We start from the raw sequence: 19,171 nt of genomic DNA, 5'->3' as shown, positions 1-19,171 counted from the left end.
GTTTCAAGTGTTAGCAGGGATGCTTAATAAAAACAAAGGGAGGACTGCTAAAGAACATTGAACTGAAACTGTCTAGAGGTAGCTGCCCAGCACAACTTTTATAAACACTTGGCATGAGTAGTTCAATTTGCTGAAGCCTTAGGCCACACTCAGAGAACAGGAGGGACTTGCATCCAGCTCAGGAAAAGAGGCCCCAGGGCCAGCTCCAGCTGGAAGGACAAGGACATCACAAGCAGTCTGTACCCCTGTGTCTCACACTCCAGAAGGGAGGATGTCACAACGCTGTTTCTCAAGGTCCTGATGGCCAGCACAGGCCTTATTTCAAAGCCTCCTCTCCCTGCTGGGGCAGGGAGAGTTGTGGTCTGCAACCACCTCCTCCTCCTCAGGACCCTGAGAGACAGAGGGACCCAACAAGGAACAAAGGCACATCCCTCAGCAGAAACCACACCAGTAAAGATGAGGAAAGAAACAGCCTGCCCAGGGACAACAATGAGACCCAATAAGGAACAGGAGACCCCAGAGCTGAATATCACTGTTGGTCCCAACTACCACATGAGGGGTGGAGACCTTGGATTCAAAGGCTACAATTGCCCAGGGATTCCTTTCCTTAGGGTCCCTTTCCAGAGGCACCCAGCTCCAGCTGCAATTACTGCACACATGCCATTAAAATTCATTTCATTCACTTGGATTTGGCTCCACACTTCCCAGCAGGAACCTAGGGTCAGACCCTGCTGTGGTGGGCAGCAAACCTAACCTTCCCTAACACTGTTGGAGCAATACCAACTGCTGGTCTGAGCCTCTTTAGGAAGCCCCATGCTCAAGGGTTAGTGTCATGCCTGACAATTTCTCTGCTTATTACCCGAGGGCTTTACCTTGTACATGATTTTAAGACACAGTTCAGCAGTACTAAAGGATTTAAATAGGGCCTTGCCTGCCAATACTCCCCCCTCCCAAGAGGGCTACTCATTCTCAGCAGCTCTGGAAATAATTCATCCCTTCTCAAACCACCCAAACTGCCCTTGCTCTCCTTTTGAGCCTCTGTTCCAGCTGTCACCAGAAGGGCAACACTCTTAACCCCCTGCTCCTCCCACAAGTCCCTCCTGGCCCCACTACATTCAGGAGAGATTTGGACTGTGCTCCAAGAGCTCACAAAGCAGTCATGTTGAAACACACTGTCCTAAGCTCAGGAGTCTCCTGGGGGGCTGGTAAGGGCTAGTTTTACACACCACTCAGTTTCTGCACACACCCTATAGTAGAAGGCAGTTGGGGAATCTCCTTGACAGATAAAATAGTTTTAGGCAGTCTCTGAAGCAGTCCTATTTGACTTCTATCATGTCTAAAAAGTCAAAGCAACACGAGGCAGACAACATACCAGGTACATTTTTCAGCTTTTGATGGCAGCCTTCGGATGCCAGTTATGTCTGCCTTGGGAGCAGACCCCATCTTGCCATGTTCATGAGACACAGCACTCTTCTAAGACCTGCAGGGGAAAAGCAGTCAATCCAATTGTACCCCGTGATTAGCTACAGGACTTGGCATGCCACATACTGAAACACAGGGGCAATCACTACACTGTTGTACCTCCAAGCAAAGCTTATTTAAGCCCATTGGGGTGATCAACACCCATGTCAATGGACTAGGCAGAGACTGGAAACTCAAAGCATGCAGCAACTCACCTCACTGGATGGTTCCTCTGACAAGCCACTAACATCTCAGGCCCATCAAGCTTCACAACCTCTCATGAGAAAGACTAAAAAGGGCTCTCCAAAGAGCACGAGGCCCAGGAAAAAGCCCCCAACAAGCGATGCCTGTGCCATGACAGCATGTCTGGCAGGAAGACAGGGGACTGCTGCCTGCTGAAAGGAGCCCCCAGGCACTGTCACCTGCTGCTCCCCCTCAGCACATCACACATCCAAATGCAAAAGCTGCACGAGCTCCTTCCAGAGCCAGCTGCTTTCCCAACTGTCCTACCAGGGCTTGTTGCCCCATTCAGCTACTGGGCACAGGGCCCTGCCCAGACCCTCGGGTCAGCAGGCACAAGCAGCCCTGCTGCAGCTGCCGGGAGGCAGGAGCTCACAGCCTCCCCAGCTCAGGCCTCTCACCAGCCTTGTCCCCAGTTGTCCCTCCTGCCCTGCCCCCGGGCTCAGGCACTGACCTCAGCAGAGCTCTGCAAAGGGGCTGGTGTCCCCAGCTCCTCCCCCCTGGTGCTGCACAGCCCCAGCTCCTGCTCCCCAGCCACCCACTGCCTCCAGCACAGCAGGGCTCCCACGGCCCGGGGCAGTCACCCCCTGCAAGAGGCACCCAGCCCCCCCGCAGCCTGGGGGAAGCCCCCCCACTCCCTGAGGCAGCTCCTGTCACTCCCCCCTCCCCCACAACAGCCCTCACACCAGCTCACACCAGCCCCACCCCTCCACCAATCAGCTGCAGCCCCGCCCCACAGGCAGCCCCAGAAGCTTCCAGAAGCTCCTGGAAGGAGAAAGGCAGCCTGAGGCAAAGGGCCCCTAGGGCAAAAGAGGGAGTAACACCAAGAGGTGCCCAGGGAGGGGACAGTGCTGAGAAGCTCCAAGCACCCACTTAGAGACACTGGAAAACAGCTTCTGAGAAGGAGCCCCCTGTCTCAAGAAGCACTGTCCCCAAAACAGGGAAGAAAAAGCATCAAAACCAGCTGTCAAAAGCCAGGAAGGGGAGAAAATCCACACCCTGGCAGAGCACAAACAGCAGTCCTTCCTCCATTATCATGGGAAGGGGTGTTGGGGGGGAGGTCACACTCATTTCCTTCCCTCCTTCAGTTAGGGAAATTCAGGCAGTTTTAATTGGTTAATCAGCACCAGATCAGACCTGCTGCTTTGGGGCAGTCAAGAAGCACCAGGTCCCACTGGGACAACTCTGAGGGCTCATGCCAAGGGCTCCCCTCCTTGCCTTCCTGCCCACCCCAGCCCCTCCATGGCAGGAGAATTGGAGGCAGCATCTGCTTGTGCTACAGCTGTGAGGAGCTCCCAGGAGCAGACCCAGGGCACCCTGACTCCCAAGGCCTTCCTCACCACCTGCCTTGACTTGGAGCCAAGACCTGGGTTCCCACCACATTGGGTTTCCACTCCAGGGCCTGAATCAATTCAGTTTGCTGACCAAAAAACCCAGGAAACACCTTGTGCATGGGAGAAGAGCTCTTCACTGCCTGAGGCTTTTCCTGCTTTGTTGTTAGTTGACACTTGTTGGCTGACAAGCATTTGCTTAGACTTGCTCTCTTTTAAATCAACATAAGGCTAAAAGAGATAGCACATCCTAATGCAACTACCCCCAACTACTGCTCATTCGGGAAGAGCCTGGATGGTCTCTTCCAGGCCACTGTTTACTCCTCTCCTTCAGTGCCTGCATTCCAGTTGGGACAACAACAGGAACTTCAAAGGACTGTTTTCTCTTACAGAGCAAGAAGGCCATGTGCCAGTTCCAGCTCCCACTTGCTGCTCTGACACAGTCCCTGCTCCATTTCCCCTCTCACTCCGAGGGACTCAGAAGCAATTCCCAACAAGGACACAACTGTGTTGTGGGCACCAGCAGCACGGGGCATTAAATGAAGCCTTGCTTTAAGAGAGTTTAACACACACCAAGCATCTCTTCCCAAATAATCCTGAAGGGAGTCAGAAGCCACAGCACTAGAAGGCTCTGACATGCATTCCCATGCCTCACACTCTGAAAGGGAGGATGTCAGGACTTTGAAATAAGGCCTGTGCTGGCCATCAGGACCTTGAGAAACAAAGCCTCCTGTCCCTGCTGGGGCAGGGGTAGTTCCTGTGGTCTGGAATTACCACCTCTTCCTCCTCGGGACCTTGGGAGACAAGGGCAGGACCCAACAAGGAACAAAGGCACGTCCCTCAGCACAAGTCACAGCAGCAAAGAGAAGGGAAGAGACAGCCTGCCTAGGGACACCAATGGGACCCAAGGAGGAACAGGAAGACCCCACACCTGAGTATTGCTGGTGGTCCCAACTACCACACAAGGGGTGGAGAACTTAGACTGAAGAGTTACAATTGCCCAGGGATTTCTTTGTTCAGGGTCCCTCTTCAGCAGCACCCAGCTCCAGCTGGTGCTGGAGTTTTAGGTAGTTTGCTGAGGAAACACCAAAAGATTCTGCAAGAGAGGAAAATGACTGGGGAATGTTTTCTGCTTCTTGCGTTGTAGGGACTAAAAAAAGCCCCTAAGCAGTGCTAGCAAGGGCCAGGCCCAAAGCATGCAAGAGATGTTTCTTCACATAATGCATAAATAGGCGCTGGAATTTCTGGCTGGATGTGAACAGTTCACATGGGCTCCAAAAAAGCCTGGACAAACTCTCAGGAAAGAAAAATCTGTGAGGGATGTGAAATGCAGAGGCACCACCTCTGGTGCTGGGAATGCTTGAGCCACAGATAGCAAGATACATGACACCTGCAGGAGAAGGATTCCTGTATGCTCGCGCTGCACATCTAGGCAGGTACAGCTTCTTGGAAGTGTTGGGAAGGTTCTCAACATCAAACGCTAGCAGGTATTCAAAGAAGGCTTTCACTACCATCGTATCAAAGGCCTTTGGGGGCAGGTGACACGTATATATGTGGGTATGATATACCCACCTAACAAAATTGTCATGGTTAAGCTTTGCTTCCATGTGAGGTGTTCCAAGGGACTGTCACTTTTCACATGGAAGAGCTTTCTTGCTATGGCACTAGGGCCCTTGGTGCAGCAGGAGGCCTTAATTGCCCTGACCAGGCTCAGCTGTGGCTTCCCTGACCAGAATCAGCTGGGGCTTCCACCCACCTGTCCTCTACCCATTGGCCAGAGGGCTGCATTTAAGCTTGGTGAGGGGGTGCTTGTTCCTGCTGGGTGCCCTGGGAGAGTGCGTGAGTGAGTGAGTGAGTGAGTGAGTGAGTGAGTGAGTGTGTGTTTGTTTGTTTGTTTGTTTTTGTTTTGCAGGGTGAGTGTGTTTTGGGGGCTGGGTCTCTAGGGTGGTGCTTGTGCATGGTCTGTTTAGTTGTTTGTCTCTGTTTTATGCTGTGTGGAGCTCTGTGTGAGGTGACTCTTAAAGTTGCTGTGGTGCCCTGGCATTGTAGGGCTGTAGGTGTGCAAAGGCTGACTGTGTGTCTGTGTGTGTTTGGATCACCCAGGCTTGTAAGCTTGTGTTTGTTCCTGGAGTCCTGCTGTGTTTCCTGTTCCTTAGGAGGTAAGTATGTAACTAGGGTTGAGTGCTCCTTGCTAGGAGTTACTCTGTGATTTGAGGGGCTAATACTTCTGATCTCCTGAGGAGTCCCTGTTGAAAAGCTGTGCCCTTCAGCTTCTGGTAGGATGCTTCTTGGGCTGCTCTCTTTAAATGGGAAGAGTGCCCCACCAGGAGAAGCTTGAAAACTCCCAGTCTCATTTCTTGGAAAGCAAAAAGTGTGAAATCAAAGGAGCTGGTCAGATGTAGAATCCCTGCAGCTGAAAGGGCTTGAATTCCTCTTTCATGCAGCTTGTTTATTGCCTCTCCTTATCTTGCAGGAAAGGTTATTTTATGCTGGGGGGAGGGGGGAAGAAGGTGGGGAGGCTGTGAAAGATGCTTAGATGACCAGCTCAGGAGGGAGTTCTTCAAAAGCATTGTTTTCTGACCACAAAACCCAGTTCCTATGACAGAGTTGGGTCAGAGTCATTCCTTGACTATGCCTGTGCCTTCTGAGATGGAGGTGAGAGTGTTTTTCCAAATGTCCCAGTACTTAAGGCAGGTCTTCTCAAGAAATCTTCATGCTTCAAGCTTAAATTAAGCAGTGTTGTTGTAATCAAGCCTAGCAGAGAAGAATGAGAGACAAAACACAAAGTGTTCAAAGACCTCCCAAGTTTGGTCAGATAGCTTCACAGCCATGTTTGGCAGATGCTTGGCAGTGCTATGTTTTGAGGAGAAATGAGTGTCTCCTCTCTTTCCAGCTCCCTTTGTTGTCTGAAAAGCGGATTTGTTGCCCGGTGTGCAATAAGCCAATAATTACACACTCAGGAGAGACATTTGTTTATTTCAGAGTTGCGCGAGCCTGGGTGCTCAGTGGTTTCCCACAAATCAAGCACACCCCCCCAACTTTTCAAGTAGCATTTATACACACAAATTGCCAGATTTGCGACTTTCCCTTTTACAGTGATTGGTTAGTGATTTCTTCATTCCCTGGGTCCCACCCCTGCTTCTCAAGGTCCTGATCAGTTAACACTGCCCCAGCTAGGTCAATAGGTGTTATCTCCCAAGGTCCTGAGGAAGAGGACATAATCCAGACCCCTTAATCAGCACTGTTTTCAACAGTGAGAGGAGGCTTTGCTTCCCAAGGTCCTGGCACCCAAACAGGCCTTATTTCTCAGCCTTGACATCCTCCCTTTCGGAGAGTGGGGCACAGGAATGCAGGCTGCTTGTAACTCCCTCATCTTTCCAGCCTGCACCAGCTCTGAGGCCCTTTCTTACCGAACTAGGAGCGCGGCCTAAGGCTTCAGCAAATTTAGCTACTCATGCTAAGCAACTTCTAGCTAAGATAGAAGTTATCCAAATGTACCTACTTCAGACATTCTTTCTGAGCTTCTCAGGGTTGTCTTGTAACACCTTTGGATGCTCTTGTTTCTCTCTGGAGCTCTCCAAAGGCATGTGGAGTGCTGCAGCTGAGAAGAGAGAAGCAGCTGCAGGAGAGCTCTGCTGCAGTCTCTGGGCTTCAAAAGCCTGAGCTGCTGCTGCCCTAGCTAAAGACATGGCTTATGCCCCCAGGACACAGAAGGGGGCCAGCTACCACATCAAGGGTAAAATGATAGGACACCCTGTGCTGCCCAGTGTGCAGAGTCTTGCTTCTCTGGAAGTAGCTGAAAGTGCAAAGCATGGCTCTTGGCAGGCTTGCCTTTTGGAGGGGTCAGCACTGTTCAACTCCAGGCTCATTGAGTTCCTGTCTTGCTGAACTACAAGATGCTTGACTAGTTGATAGTCAGGATTTCCTTGTGGATTCTGTCTGATGACACAGAGGGTTTTCTTGTGGTGAGCTCAAAGCTTGTGTTGGGATTAGTGTAGTCACATGGAAATGCTTTACAAGCAGTAACTAGCAGTGGGCATGCCACCCACTCAGTGTCCCAGCTGTGAAGGGGTCTGGGGAGGGGGGTGGTGAGGTGGTTACCCTCACCTGGCATGTCCCAGTGAGGTGCACCTGTAAGAGCTGGGGGATACAGTGAGGTGTGCTGGGGAGGAGTTCTAGCAGTGACTGGGAGGTCTTAGTGTTGTGTGACAGGGTCTTCAGACACTGCTTCTCTTCAGATGCTTGCCCTGAAGAGACCAATATAAAAAACCACAAATGGCTTTGAAAGTGTCTCAGGGGGGTGAAGGTTTTTCTTTTTAAGAAAAAGCTAGACTCCACTGTGGGAGGGTTTGACCTATAAAGTGGCTGCACTCTCAGGCTAATCTCTGGGTGTGAAAGTTAAATGTGCCAAGGGTGTTAAGCTGCTAAATAGTTCAGTGTATCCAGTGTTAAGCTGAAATAGCTGAAACCCAACTGTTGCAGGTTGTAGAGGCTTGATAGTCTGGAGCTTGGTTAGAGGGAAGTGTACTTGAGGGTTAATGGTGTGGAATATATGGTTTCCTGTCTCACTGCTGTCCTCACAAAGGGAGGCCTGCTTTAATTTTGCAGCAGGGCAGCACTGGAGCTGTGAGCTGGTGGGTGGATGTGTGCAGGCTGTGTCCTTGCTGATGAGGGAATCCTGGCCTCTGTCCTCCCCTTCCATTTAATGTGACATGTGGATGTATGGAGTTACGCAGCCACAAAGGGGGTGGGGAGGGGGACAGAAACCAGTTACCTGTGTGGACAAGCAAGGGAGCACTGGGGTTGCTGTAGCAGGGAAGCTAAGGGCTGCAGCTCAGAGCAGGGCTAGTGTTATGTACAGGCCTAGTGAAGTTAACCATCCACGAGTCCTGCTTGGCGTAGGGACAGACCTAACATAAGCATGAGACCTAATGCTCCCAGCTACTCTGTCTTGTCTCCAGCTCTGGCCTTGCTCTGGAGGACAGAATTGAGTTCTTGCTTTTACTGCTCCCTGGCTTCCTAAGCTGAGGCAGAGGGACTGCTCCCATTCTGGTCCTCTTTCTGGTGTTGAAATGCTCCCTTCCTAGAGGGCCCTGGCTTGGGAAAGGACTGTTAGCTTGTCTTTTTCTGTTGAGGATTATCCTGTCTCTTTCTGTAGTACCTTTAGGTGTGTAACTGCTTTAAAAACAACTTGAAGCCGTGGTGACTTCATGCTGTTGTCCAGGGGAAGAAGCATCTGTTGGAATTAGACTATGGTGAGAAGGGAAAGTGGTGTCAGTGGGGGTGTCCTAGATCTGAATGCTGTCCTGTGTGTCATAGTAACTCTGTAGTAGAGGCACTCTTGGTGGGATTGGGTTATTGCTATTCCATACTCAAAAACTTAGCTGAAAATCAGGGGTGCTGTTTGGGCCTTGTTGAATTGGTGAGAGACTTGCCCTGGCTTGAGGCCAAGCACTCAACTGGAAGTGCCCAGGTAGAAGAAAAGGTGGGGGGAGAGGGGGAGGGAATGAGGGAGTGAGAGGGCCTGCCCGCCCTTCCTTCCTTCCGCCCGCCCTGGCGGTGGCCCGCCTGCCCTTCCTTCCTTCCACCCGCCCGCCCTGGTGGTGGCCCGCCCATCCTTCCACCTGCCCTGGTGGTGGCCTGCCTGCCCTTCCTTCGGCCTGCCCGCCCGCCCTGGCCGTGGCCCGCCCTTCCTTCTGCCCGCCCGCCCTGGCCGTGGCCCGCCCTTCCTTCCTTCTGCCCGCCTGCCCGCCCGCGCCGTGGCCCTTCCTTCCGCCCGCCCGCCCTGGCCGTGGCCCTTCCTTCCTTCCGTCCGCCCGCCCTGGCCGTGGCCCTTCCTTCCTTCCGCCCGCCCGCCCTGGCCGTGGCCCTTCCTTCCTTCCGCCCGCCCGCCCTGGCCGTGACCCTTCCTTCCGCCCGCCCGCCCGCCCTGGCCGTGGCCCTTCCTTCCGCCCGCCTGCCCTGGTCGTGGCCCTTCCTTCCTTCCTTCCGCCCACCCACCCGCCCGCCCTGGCCGTGGCCCTTCCTTCCTTCCGCCCGCCCGCCCTGGCCCTTCCTTCCTTCCGCCCGCCCTGGCCGTGGACCTTCCTTCCTTCCTTCCGCCCGCCCTGGCTGTAGCCCGCCTGCCCTTCCTTCCTTCCTTCCTTCTGCCCGCCCACCCTGGCCGTGGCCCTTCCTTCGGCCCGCCAGCTGGCCATGGCCATGGCTCTTTTTTCCACCGCTTCACCGTGGCCGTGGCCCTTCCAGGGCGGATGAGGCGGCAGGGTGGAAGGGGCAGAGGGGGGGAAGAGGCGGAAGGCTGGAGGGGCGGAAGGGCGGAAAGGGTGGAATGGGTGGGGGGGCAGGAGGGCGGAGGGGCGGAGCGTGGAAGGGCAGAAGGGAAGAAGGGTGGAGGGCGGAACGTTGGAGGGTGAAAGGGCGGAGGTGCGGGGGGCGGAGGTGCGGGGGCCAGAGGGCCGAGGGCGGAAGGGCGGAGGGCGCAGGGTGGAGTGGCACAGGGGCGGAGTGCGGAGGGGTGGTGTGGCAGAGTGCCGGAGGGCGGAGTGGCGGAGGGGCGCAGGGGCGGAGTGGCGGAGGGCGGAGGGGCAGGGGGGCGGAGGGGCAGGGGGCCCGGGGGGCGGAGGGGCAGGGGGCCCGGGGGGCGGAGGGGCTGATGGGGCCGTGGGGCGGAAGGGGCTTAGGGGCCGGAGGGGTGCAGGGGCCAAAGGCCCAATACAGCCCCCTGAACCTGCTCTCCAGCACCCAAACCCAGGACCTAGCCCCCTTTCTGAGCTCTGAGACCAGTCCCAGAAGCCTGGGCTTGAGCCCCAGACTTGCAGGATGAGCCTCCATTTTGGAGCCCCCAAACGAGCCCCTGGGGCCTGTCTGGGAGCACCAGAAATGCAGGACTTAGCCTCCATCCCCAAGCATGATGGGGGGAATATGCACACACACACACAGAGCTCTAAAATGGCCAGAGGCATTGAACTTAGCTCTATGGGATGTTTGAAATGCCCCATGACAACCCAGAGGGGCAACACCAGCAGAAATTCCCTTTGGGAGACATTGAGCCATACCAGGGCCTTACACCCCTGCTAAGACCAGCCTGTTAGAGATGAACAAGTGACACAACATGTACTAGCTTTACAGGAGCAGCTTAAGGCTTCACAAAATCAGGCTCCCTGGTTTCAGCCAGTACCATCTGACATTCAGGCACATGACAGACACCCTGGGGATGAAGCTTTAGGTAAAACATTTCTACAAAAATCCAAGTCAGAACCTAAGTGGGACAGGCCACATACTGCCATGCTGTGTTCTTACTTGGCTGTTCAAGTTGAACTGTACTTGCATACACTGGAAAGAGACGGGCATGTATGAGAACCCTTGGCAGTCTTATATTCATAGACACCATTGCTGCAAATACAAGTAGTGACTCAAATATTTGTGTTCATAACTGGACCAAAATTATGGGATGCAACTTCAATCATTCAGCTCCTGTTAGATCTTAACAGTTGTTACCATCTAATTATACATTGACTCAGAATTTACTACCTACTCCCACTGGAATACATCTTACACTGGTGAAAAAGCTACTACAACATGATGACCTGCATCAACTGCTAGAAGGCATCCAAAACAATGGACAAGAACTCCCACCACTCATGATACAGAAGAGATACCATGTCTTAGAAAGGATAAGGAAGGATGGAGACCATCATGGGTGGGAAACACTCCTAGGATGGTCACCAAGCACAACAGGGATTTATAATCACCTGCTGCACCCAGTAGTAGTTAAGTTCAGCTGTGTCATGCCTATCACTTACAACCATATTATACATGAAATTATGGAAAGTGACAGTCTGCCTCAGAAGACTGAGGACTGTTTCAAGTGTTAGCAGGGATGCTTAATAAAAACAAAGGGAGGACTGCTAAAGAACATTGAACTGAAACTGTCTAGAGGTAGCTGCCCAGCACAACTTCTATAAACACTTGGCATGAGTAGTTCAATTTGCTGAAGCCTTAGGCCACACTCAGAGAACAGGAGGGACTTGCATCCAGCTCAGGAAAAGAGGCCCCAGGGCCAGCTCCAGCTGGAAGGACAAGGACATCACAAGCAGTCTGTATCCCTGTGTCTCACACTCCAGAAGGGAGGATGTCACAACTCTGAAATAAGGCCTGTGCTGGCCATCAGGACCTCGAGAAACAAAGCCTCCTCTCCCTGCTGGGGCAGGGAGAGTTGTGGTCTGCAACCACCTCCTCCTCCTCAGGACCTTGAGAGACAGAGGGACCCAACAAGGAACAAAGGCACATCCCTCAGCAGAAACCACACCAGTAAAGATGAGGAAAGAAACAGCCTGCCCAGGGACAACAATGAGACCCAATAAGGAACAGGAGACCCCAGAGCTGAATATCACTGTTGGTCCCAACTACCACATGAGGGGTGGAGTCCTTGGATTCAAAGGCTACAGTTGCCCAGGGATTCCTTTCCTTAGGGTCCCCTTCCAGAGGCACCCAGCTCCAGCTGCAATCACTGCACACATGCCATTAAAATTCATTTCATTCACTTGGATTTGGCTCCACACTTCCCAGCAGGAACCTAGGGTCAGACCCTGCTGTGGTGGGCAGCAAACCTAACCTTCCCTAACACTGTTGGAGCAATACCAACTGCTGGTCTGAGCCTCTTTGGGAAGCCCCATGCTCAAGGGTTAGTGTCATGCCTGACAATTTCTCTGCTTATTACCCGAGGGCTTTACCTTGTACACGATTTTAAGACACAGTTCAGCAGTACTAAAGGATTTAAATAGGGCCTTGCCTGCCAATACTCCCCCCTCCCAAGAGGGCTACTCATTCTCAGCAGCTCTGGAAATAATTCATCCCCTCTCAAACCACCCAAACTGCCCTTGCTCTCCTTTTGAGCCTCTGTTCCAGCTGTCACCAGAAGGGCAACACTCTTAACCCCCTGCTCCTCCCACAAGTCCCTCCTGGCCCCACTACATTCAGGAGAGATTTGGACTGTGCTCACAAGAGCTCACAAAGCAGTCATGTTGAAACACACTGTCCTAAGCTCAGGAGTCTCCTGGGGGGCTGGTAAGGGCTAGTTTTACACACCACTCAGTTTCTGCACACACCCTATAGTAGAAGGCAGTTGGGGAATCTCCTTGACAGATAAAATAGTTTTAGGCAGTCTCTGAAGCAGTCCTATTTGACTTCTATCATGTCTAAAAAGTCAAAGCAACACGAGGCAGACAACATACCAGGTACATTTTTCAGCTTTTGATGGCAGCCTTCGGATGCCAGTTATGTCTGCCTTGGGAGCAGACCCCATCTTGCCATGTTCATGAGACACAGCACTCTTCTAAGACCTGCAGGGGAAAAGCAGAGTCAACCCAATTGTACCCCGTGATTAGCTACAGGACTTGGCATGCCACATACTGAAACACAGGGGCAATCACTACACTGTTGTACCTCCAAGCAAAGCTTATTCAAGCCCATTGGGGTGATCAACACCCATGTCAATGGACTAGGCAGAGACTGGAAACTCAAAGCATGCAGCAACTCACCTCACTGGATGGCTCCTCTGACAAGCCACTAACATCTCAGGCCCATCAAGCTTCACAACCTCTCATGAGAAAGACTAAAAAGGGCTCTCCAAAGAGCACAGGGCCTAGGAAAAAAAGCCCCCAACAAGCAATGCCTGTGCCATGACAGCATGTCTGGCAGGAAGACAGGGGACTGCTGCCTGCTGAAAGGAGCCCCCAGGCACTGTCACCTGCTGCTCCCCCTCAGCACATCACACATCCAAATGCAAAAGCTGCATGAGCCCCTTCCAGAGCCAGCTGCTTTCCCAACTGTCCTACCAGGGCTTGTTGCCCCATTCAGCTACTGGGCACAGGGCCCTGCCCAGACCCTCGGGTCAGCAGGCACAAGCAGCCCTGCTGCAGCTGCCGGGAGGCAGGAGCTCACAGCCTCCCCAGCTCAGGCCTCTCACCAGCCTTGTCCCCAGCTGTCCCTCCTGCCCTGCCCCCGGGCTCAGGCACTGACCTCAGCAGAGCTCTGCAAAGGGGTTGGTGTCCCCACCTCCTCCTCCCCAGCCACCCACTGCCTCCAGCACAGCAGGGCTCCCACGGCCCGGGGCAGCCACCCCCTGCAAGAGGCACCCAGCCCCCCCGCAGCCTGGGGGAAGCCCCCCCCACTCCCTGAGGCAGCTCCTGTCACTCCCCCCTCCCCCACAACAGCCCCCCCACCAGCTCACACCAGCCCCACCCCTCCACCAATCAGCTGCAGCCCCGCCCCACAGGCAGCCCCAGAAGCTTCCAGAAGCTCCTGGAAGGACAAAGGCAGCCTTGAGGCAAAGGGCCCCTAGGGCAAAAGAGGGAGTAACACCAACAGGTGCCCAGGGAGGGGACAGTGCTGAGAAGCTCCAAGCACCCACTTAGAGACACTGGAAAGCAGCAACCTCACCAGCAGCTTCTGGGAAGGAGCCACCTGCCTCAAGAAGCACTGTCCCCAAAACAGGGAAGAAAAAGCATCAAAACCAGCTGTCAAAAACCAGGAAGGGGAGAAAATCCACACCCTGGCAGAGCACAAACAGCAGTCCCTCCTCCATTATCATGGGAAGGGGTGTTGGGGGGGAGGTCACACTCATTTCCTTCCCTCCTTCAGTTAGGGAAATTCAGGCAGTTTTAATTAGTTAATCAGCACCAGATCAGACCTGCTGCTTTGGGGCAGTCAAGAAGCACCAGGTCCCACTGGGACAACTCTGAGGGCTCATGCCAAGGGCTCCCCTCCTTGCCTTCCTGCCCACCCCAGCCCCTCCATGGCAGGAGAATTGGAGGCAGCATCTGCTTGTGCTACAGCTGTGAGGAGCTCCCAGGAGCAGACCCAGGGCACCCTGACTCCCAAGGCCTTCCTCACCACCTGCCTTGACTTGGAGCCAAGACCTGGGTTCCCACCACATTGGGTTTCCACTCCAGGGCCTGAATCAATTCAGTTTGCTGACCAAAAAACCCAGGAAACACCTTGTGCATGGGAGAAGAGCTCTTCACTGCCTGAGGCTTTTCCTGCTTTGTTGTTAGTTGACACTTGTTGGCTGACAAGCATTTGCTTAGACTTGCTCTCTTTTAATTTTAACATAAAGTTAAGAGAGATGGCACATCCTAATGCAACTACCCCCAACTACTGCTCATTCAGGAAGAGCCTGGATGGTCTCTTCCAGGCCACTGTTTACTCCTCTCCTTCAGTGCCTGCATTCCAGTTGGGACAACAACTGGAACTTCAAAGGACTGTTTTCTCTTACAGAGCAAGAAGGCCATGTGCCAGTTCCAGCTCCCACTTGCTGCTCTGACACAGTCCCTGCCCCATTTCCCCTCCCACTCCAAGGGACTCAGAAGCAATTCCCAACAAGGACACAACAGTGTTGTGGGCACCAGCAGCACTGGGCATCAAATGAAGTCTTAAAGAGTTTAAAATAAACCAAGCATCTCTTCCCAAATAACCCTATTCAATAAGTGATCAGCTCTGCCAGGGACACCTCAGACAACAAGCAGCTCCATTTGTTCTCTCTGGGGAAACCCTACACTGCAGTTTCAAAACAGCACTTCACTCTACACACCCATAAAGCTAGTCTAAGCAGCAAACACATGCAACACCTTCTTAGTTTTACTTGGACACTTGCTCTTTTTCCACAGAAACAACAAATAAAGACTTCTTTTCTTCTCAGGGCTCTTCTTGAGACATGCAAGAAAAACCCTGAAGGGAGTCAGAAGCCACAGACCTGGAAGGCTCTGACATGCCCTGTTTGCAACAGGCCCAGATTCCCTGCTTGGAAGCATCACTCTTTAGCTCTTAAGAGCATGCATCAAGGGAAAGTGACAAACTGTTGCACAAACAGAAAAAGCAGAGCATGGAAAGACTGTTTGCTTTGTCCTCAGTGGTCAAGTGGCACAACCCACTCTCTGACACCTCAACACCTGGAGTATTTCCTGTTAAAGAGCACTGGACTGGGGCTGTCCAGGGGTAGCTGCTTAGAACAACTGCTAAGAGACTTGCTTAGCAGGAGCAGCTAGATTTGCTGAAGCCTTAAGCCACACTCAGGTGACTCATCATGTTAGCTGAAAGAGGGCCCCAGAGCTGGTTCAGGCTGGAAAGAGGAGGAAGTCACAAGCAGTCTGCATTCCTGTGCCTCACACTCTGAAAGGGAGGATGTCAGGACTTTGAAATAAGGCCTGTGCCCCTGGGCATCAGGACCTTGAGAAACAAAGCCTCCTCTCCCTGCTGGGGCAGGGTCCATTGGGGTGGCCTGGAATTACCACCTCCTCCTCCTCAGGACCTTGGGAGACAAGGGCAGGACCCAGCAAGGAACAAAGGCACATCCCTCAGCACAAGTCACAGCAGTAGAGAAGAGGAAAGAGACAGCCTGCCTAGGGACAGCAATAGGACCCAAGGAGGAACAGGAAGACCCCACACCTGAGTATTGCTGGTAGTCCCAACTACCACACAAGGGGTGGAGAACTTAGACTGAAGAGTTACAATTGCCCAGGGATTTCTTTGTTCAGGGTCCCTCTTCAGCAGCACCCAGCTCCAGCTGGAAATGCTGCACATGTGATATTAAACATGCTCATTTTCACTCTGACTTGGCTTTGAACTTCTCAGCAGAACCCTAGGGTCAGACCCTGCTACAGTGGCTAAGCACACACAGTTTTTACATAACATTTATTTCAGTTCAACCAAGGCTTTCATGCTGTTTTAGGCACACAAGTGAACAGTAGCTTACCAACCATTCCTGGAAGGTGGTATATCAGCACCCAAGCTCTTAGCTAGGGCATTTCCCCAAGGCCTCCAAACTCCTGCAGGGAAATGAAGTAACACAGTAATGGGTAAGTCAAGTTTAAGAACAGGAACACTCCTGACCTCCCTTAGGATACTCCCAAGAAGTCAAGAGAAGAAGCCCTCACAACTCAGTTAGCAGCTCCATCTTCCACCACACCTGACCAAAGACCTGCATGACTGAGCTACAAAATAGATCAGATGCTGCAGGAAAAAGTAGCAAATACCTCAAGATATCTTTCATGCTACGAAAATACTGTAACACACACAGCCACCCAAGCTCTGAAAAACATAGGGTAGCACATCCAAACTGAAAGTCTAGATGAAGAGACAAACAAACATTGGTGGGAGAAAATGGAGGAAGAAGCAAAACTTAAACAGAAGTATAAGAGACAACCAAAAACAGGAAAGACACCACAAGGCAGCTCCAAGAACCACCCAGAAACCAGAAAAAAAAACACAGCTTTAAGACTCACCTAAAAAACAACACCAAAAACAAAACACACAACTCACAACACAAACAACACCTCACAAACAACACCCAGGAGACACACAACCCCAACACCAGCCAAACAAAGCCCCCACCCCCAAGGCTCAGCTTAAATACAGCCCTCAGGCCAAGGGGCAGAGGGGGCGTGGCTGGAGCTTCCAGGTGAGGCTGGTCAAGGCAATTTGGACCTGTGTGTGTGGTCAGGGTCTTGACAGCACAGGCAAGAATGGCAAGGTGAAGCCTTTAAAGGTCAACAAAACAAGTAGAGAGGTTTAGAGTTTGCTGAGGAAACACCAGGAGATTCTGCAAGAGAAGAAAATAGCTGGAGAATGTTTGTTTTCTGCTTCTTGTGTTGTAGGAACTAAAAAAAGCCCCTAAGCAGTGCTAGCAAGGGCCAGGCCCAAAGCATGCAAGAGATGTTTCTTCACATGATGCATAAATAGGCGCTGGAATTTCTGGCTGGATGTGAACAGTTCACATGGGCTTCAAAAACACCTGGACAAACTCTCAGGAAAGAAAAATCTGTGAGGGATGTGAAATGCAGAAGCACCACCTCTGGTGCTGGGAATGCTTGAGCCACAGATAGCAAGATACGTGACACTGCAGGAGAAGGATTACTGTATGCTCGCACTGCACATCTAGGCAGGTACAGCTTCTTGGAAGTGCTGGGAAGGTTCTCGACATCAAACGCTAGCAGGTATTCAAAGAAGCCTTTCACAACCATCGTATCAAAGGCCTTTGGGGGCAGGTGACACCAGCTCCTTAGAAGATCTACCCACCCAACAAAATTGTCATGGTTAAGCTTTGTTTCCATGTGAGGTGTTCCAAGGGACTGTCACTTTTCACATGGAAGAGCTTTCTTGCTATGGCACTAGGGCCCTTGGTGCAGCAGGAGGCCTTAATTGCCCTGACCAGGCTCAGCTGTGGCTGCCCTGACCAGGCTCAGCTGGGGCTTCCACCCACCCGTCCTCTACCCATTGGCCAGAGGGCTGCATTTAAGCTTGGTGAGGGGGTGCTTGTTCCTGTTGGGTGTCCTGGAGGGAGTGTGGGGTGTTTTGTTTGTGCTGTGTCTGTGTTGTGTAGGATGGGTGTTTTTGGGGGCTGGGGTCTCTAGGGTGGTGCTTGTGTTTTGTCTGTTTAATGCTGTGTGAAGTTCTGTGTGAGGTGACTAATAAGTTTGTTGTGGTGCCTTGTTATTGTAGGTCTATAGGTGTGTAAAGGCTGACTCTGTTTCTGTGTGAGTTTGGGTCATCCAGAGTTCTGATCTCCTCTTCATTTCTGGAGTCCTGCTGTGTTTCCTGTTCCCTGGGAGGTAAGTATGTAACTAGGGTTGAGTGCTCCTTGTTAGGAGTTGTTTTGTTATCTGAGGGGCCAATATTCCTGATCTCCTGAGGAGTCCTTGTTGAAAAGCTGTGCCCTTTGAGTTCTGGTAGCCTCATTCTCAGGCTGCTCTCTTTAAATGGGAAGAGTGTCCCACCAGGAAAAGCTTGAAAACTCCTAGTCTCACTTCTTGGAAAGCAAAGAGTGCTAAGCCAAAACAGCTGGTCAGATGTAGAATCTTTGCAGCTTGGAGGGCTTGAATTCATCTTTCATGCAGTTTGTTTATTGCATCTCCTTATCTTGCAGGAAAGGCTAGTATATGGGGGAGACTGGGGGCAAGAAGGCTGTGACAGATGCTTAAATCATCAGGTCAGAAGGGAGTTCTTCAAAAGCATTGTTTTCTGACCACAAAACCCAGTTCCTATGACAGAATTGGGTCAGAGTCATTCCTTGACTATGCCTGTGCCTTCTGAGATGGAGGTGAGATAGTTTTCTCCAAATGTCCCAGTACTTAAGGCAGGTTTTCTTAAATCTTCATGCTTCAAGCTTAAATTAAGCAGTGTTGTTATTAGTGAGCCTAGTAGAGAAGAATGAGAGACAAAACACAGTGTTTAAAGAACTCCCAAGTTTGGTCAGTAGCTTCACAGCCATGTTTGGCAGATGCTTGGCAGTACTATGTTTTGAGGAGAAATGTGTCTCTTCTTTTTCCAGCTCCCTTTGGATGCTCTTGTTTCTCTCTGGAGCTCTCCAAAGGCATGTGCAGTGCTGCAGCTGAGAAGAGAGAAGCAGCTGTGGGACAGCTCTGCTGCAGTCTCTGGGCTTCAAAAGCCTGAGCTGCTGCTGCCCTAGCTAAAGACATGGCTTATGCCCCCAGGACACAGAAGGGGGCCAGCTACCACATCAAGGGTAAAATGATAGGACACCCTGTGCTGCCCAGTGTGCAGAGTCTTGCTTCTCTGGAAGTAGCTGAAAGTGCAAAGCATGGCTCTTGGCAGGCTTGCCTTTTGGAGGGGTCAGCACTGTTCAACTCCAGGCTCATTGTGAGTTCCTGTCTTGCTGAACTACAAGATGCTTGACTAGTTGATAGTCAGGATTTCCTTGTGGATTCTGTCTGATGACACAGAGGGTTTTCTTGTGGTGAGCTCAAAGCTTGTGTTGGGATTAGTGTAGTCACATGGAAATGCTTTACAAGCAGTAACTAGCAGTGGGCATGCCACCCACTCAGTGTCCCAGCTGTGAGGGGGTCTGGGGGGGGTGTGTGTGTGAGGTGGTTACCCTCACCTGGCATGTCCCAGTGAGGTGCACCTGTAAGAGCTGGGGGATACAGTGAGGTGTGCTGGGGAGGAGTTCTAGCAGTGACTGGGAGGTCTTAGTGTTGTGTGACAGGGTCTTCAGACACTGCTTCTCTTCAGATGCTTGCCCTGAAGAGACCAATATAAAAAACCACAAATGGCTTTGAAAGTGTCTCAGGGGGGTGAAGGTTTTTCTTTTTAAGAAAAAGCTAGACTCCACTGTGGGAGGGTTT

General features: G+C 52.1%; 1 protein-coding gene across 1 annotated transcript in view; it reads right to left on the bottom strand.

Moving 5' to 3' along the window:
- The window catches only part of LOC135328253 (maestro heat-like repeat-containing protein family member 2B), a 29,206-nt gene extending 12,156 nt beyond the window's left edge, over nt 1-17,050 (bottom strand). The window contains exon 1 of the mRNA XM_064511084.1: nt 16,958-17,050. Coding sequence (XP_064367154.1) covers nt 16,958-17,050 — 93 coding nt within the window. The remainder of the gene's footprint in view (nt 1-16,957) is intronic.
- Between the last annotated feature and the right edge of the window lie 2,121 nt (nt 17,051-19,171).

Source organism: Dromaius novaehollandiae, chromosome 4 (assembly GCF_036370855.1).
Source record: "Dromaius novaehollandiae isolate bDroNov1 chromosome 4, bDroNov1.hap1, whole genome shotgun sequence".
Classification (NCBI taxonomy): Eukaryota; Metazoa; Chordata; class Aves; order Casuariiformes; family Dromaiidae; genus Dromaius; species Dromaius novaehollandiae.
This window is presented reverse-complemented; position numbering and strand designations above follow the sequence as displayed.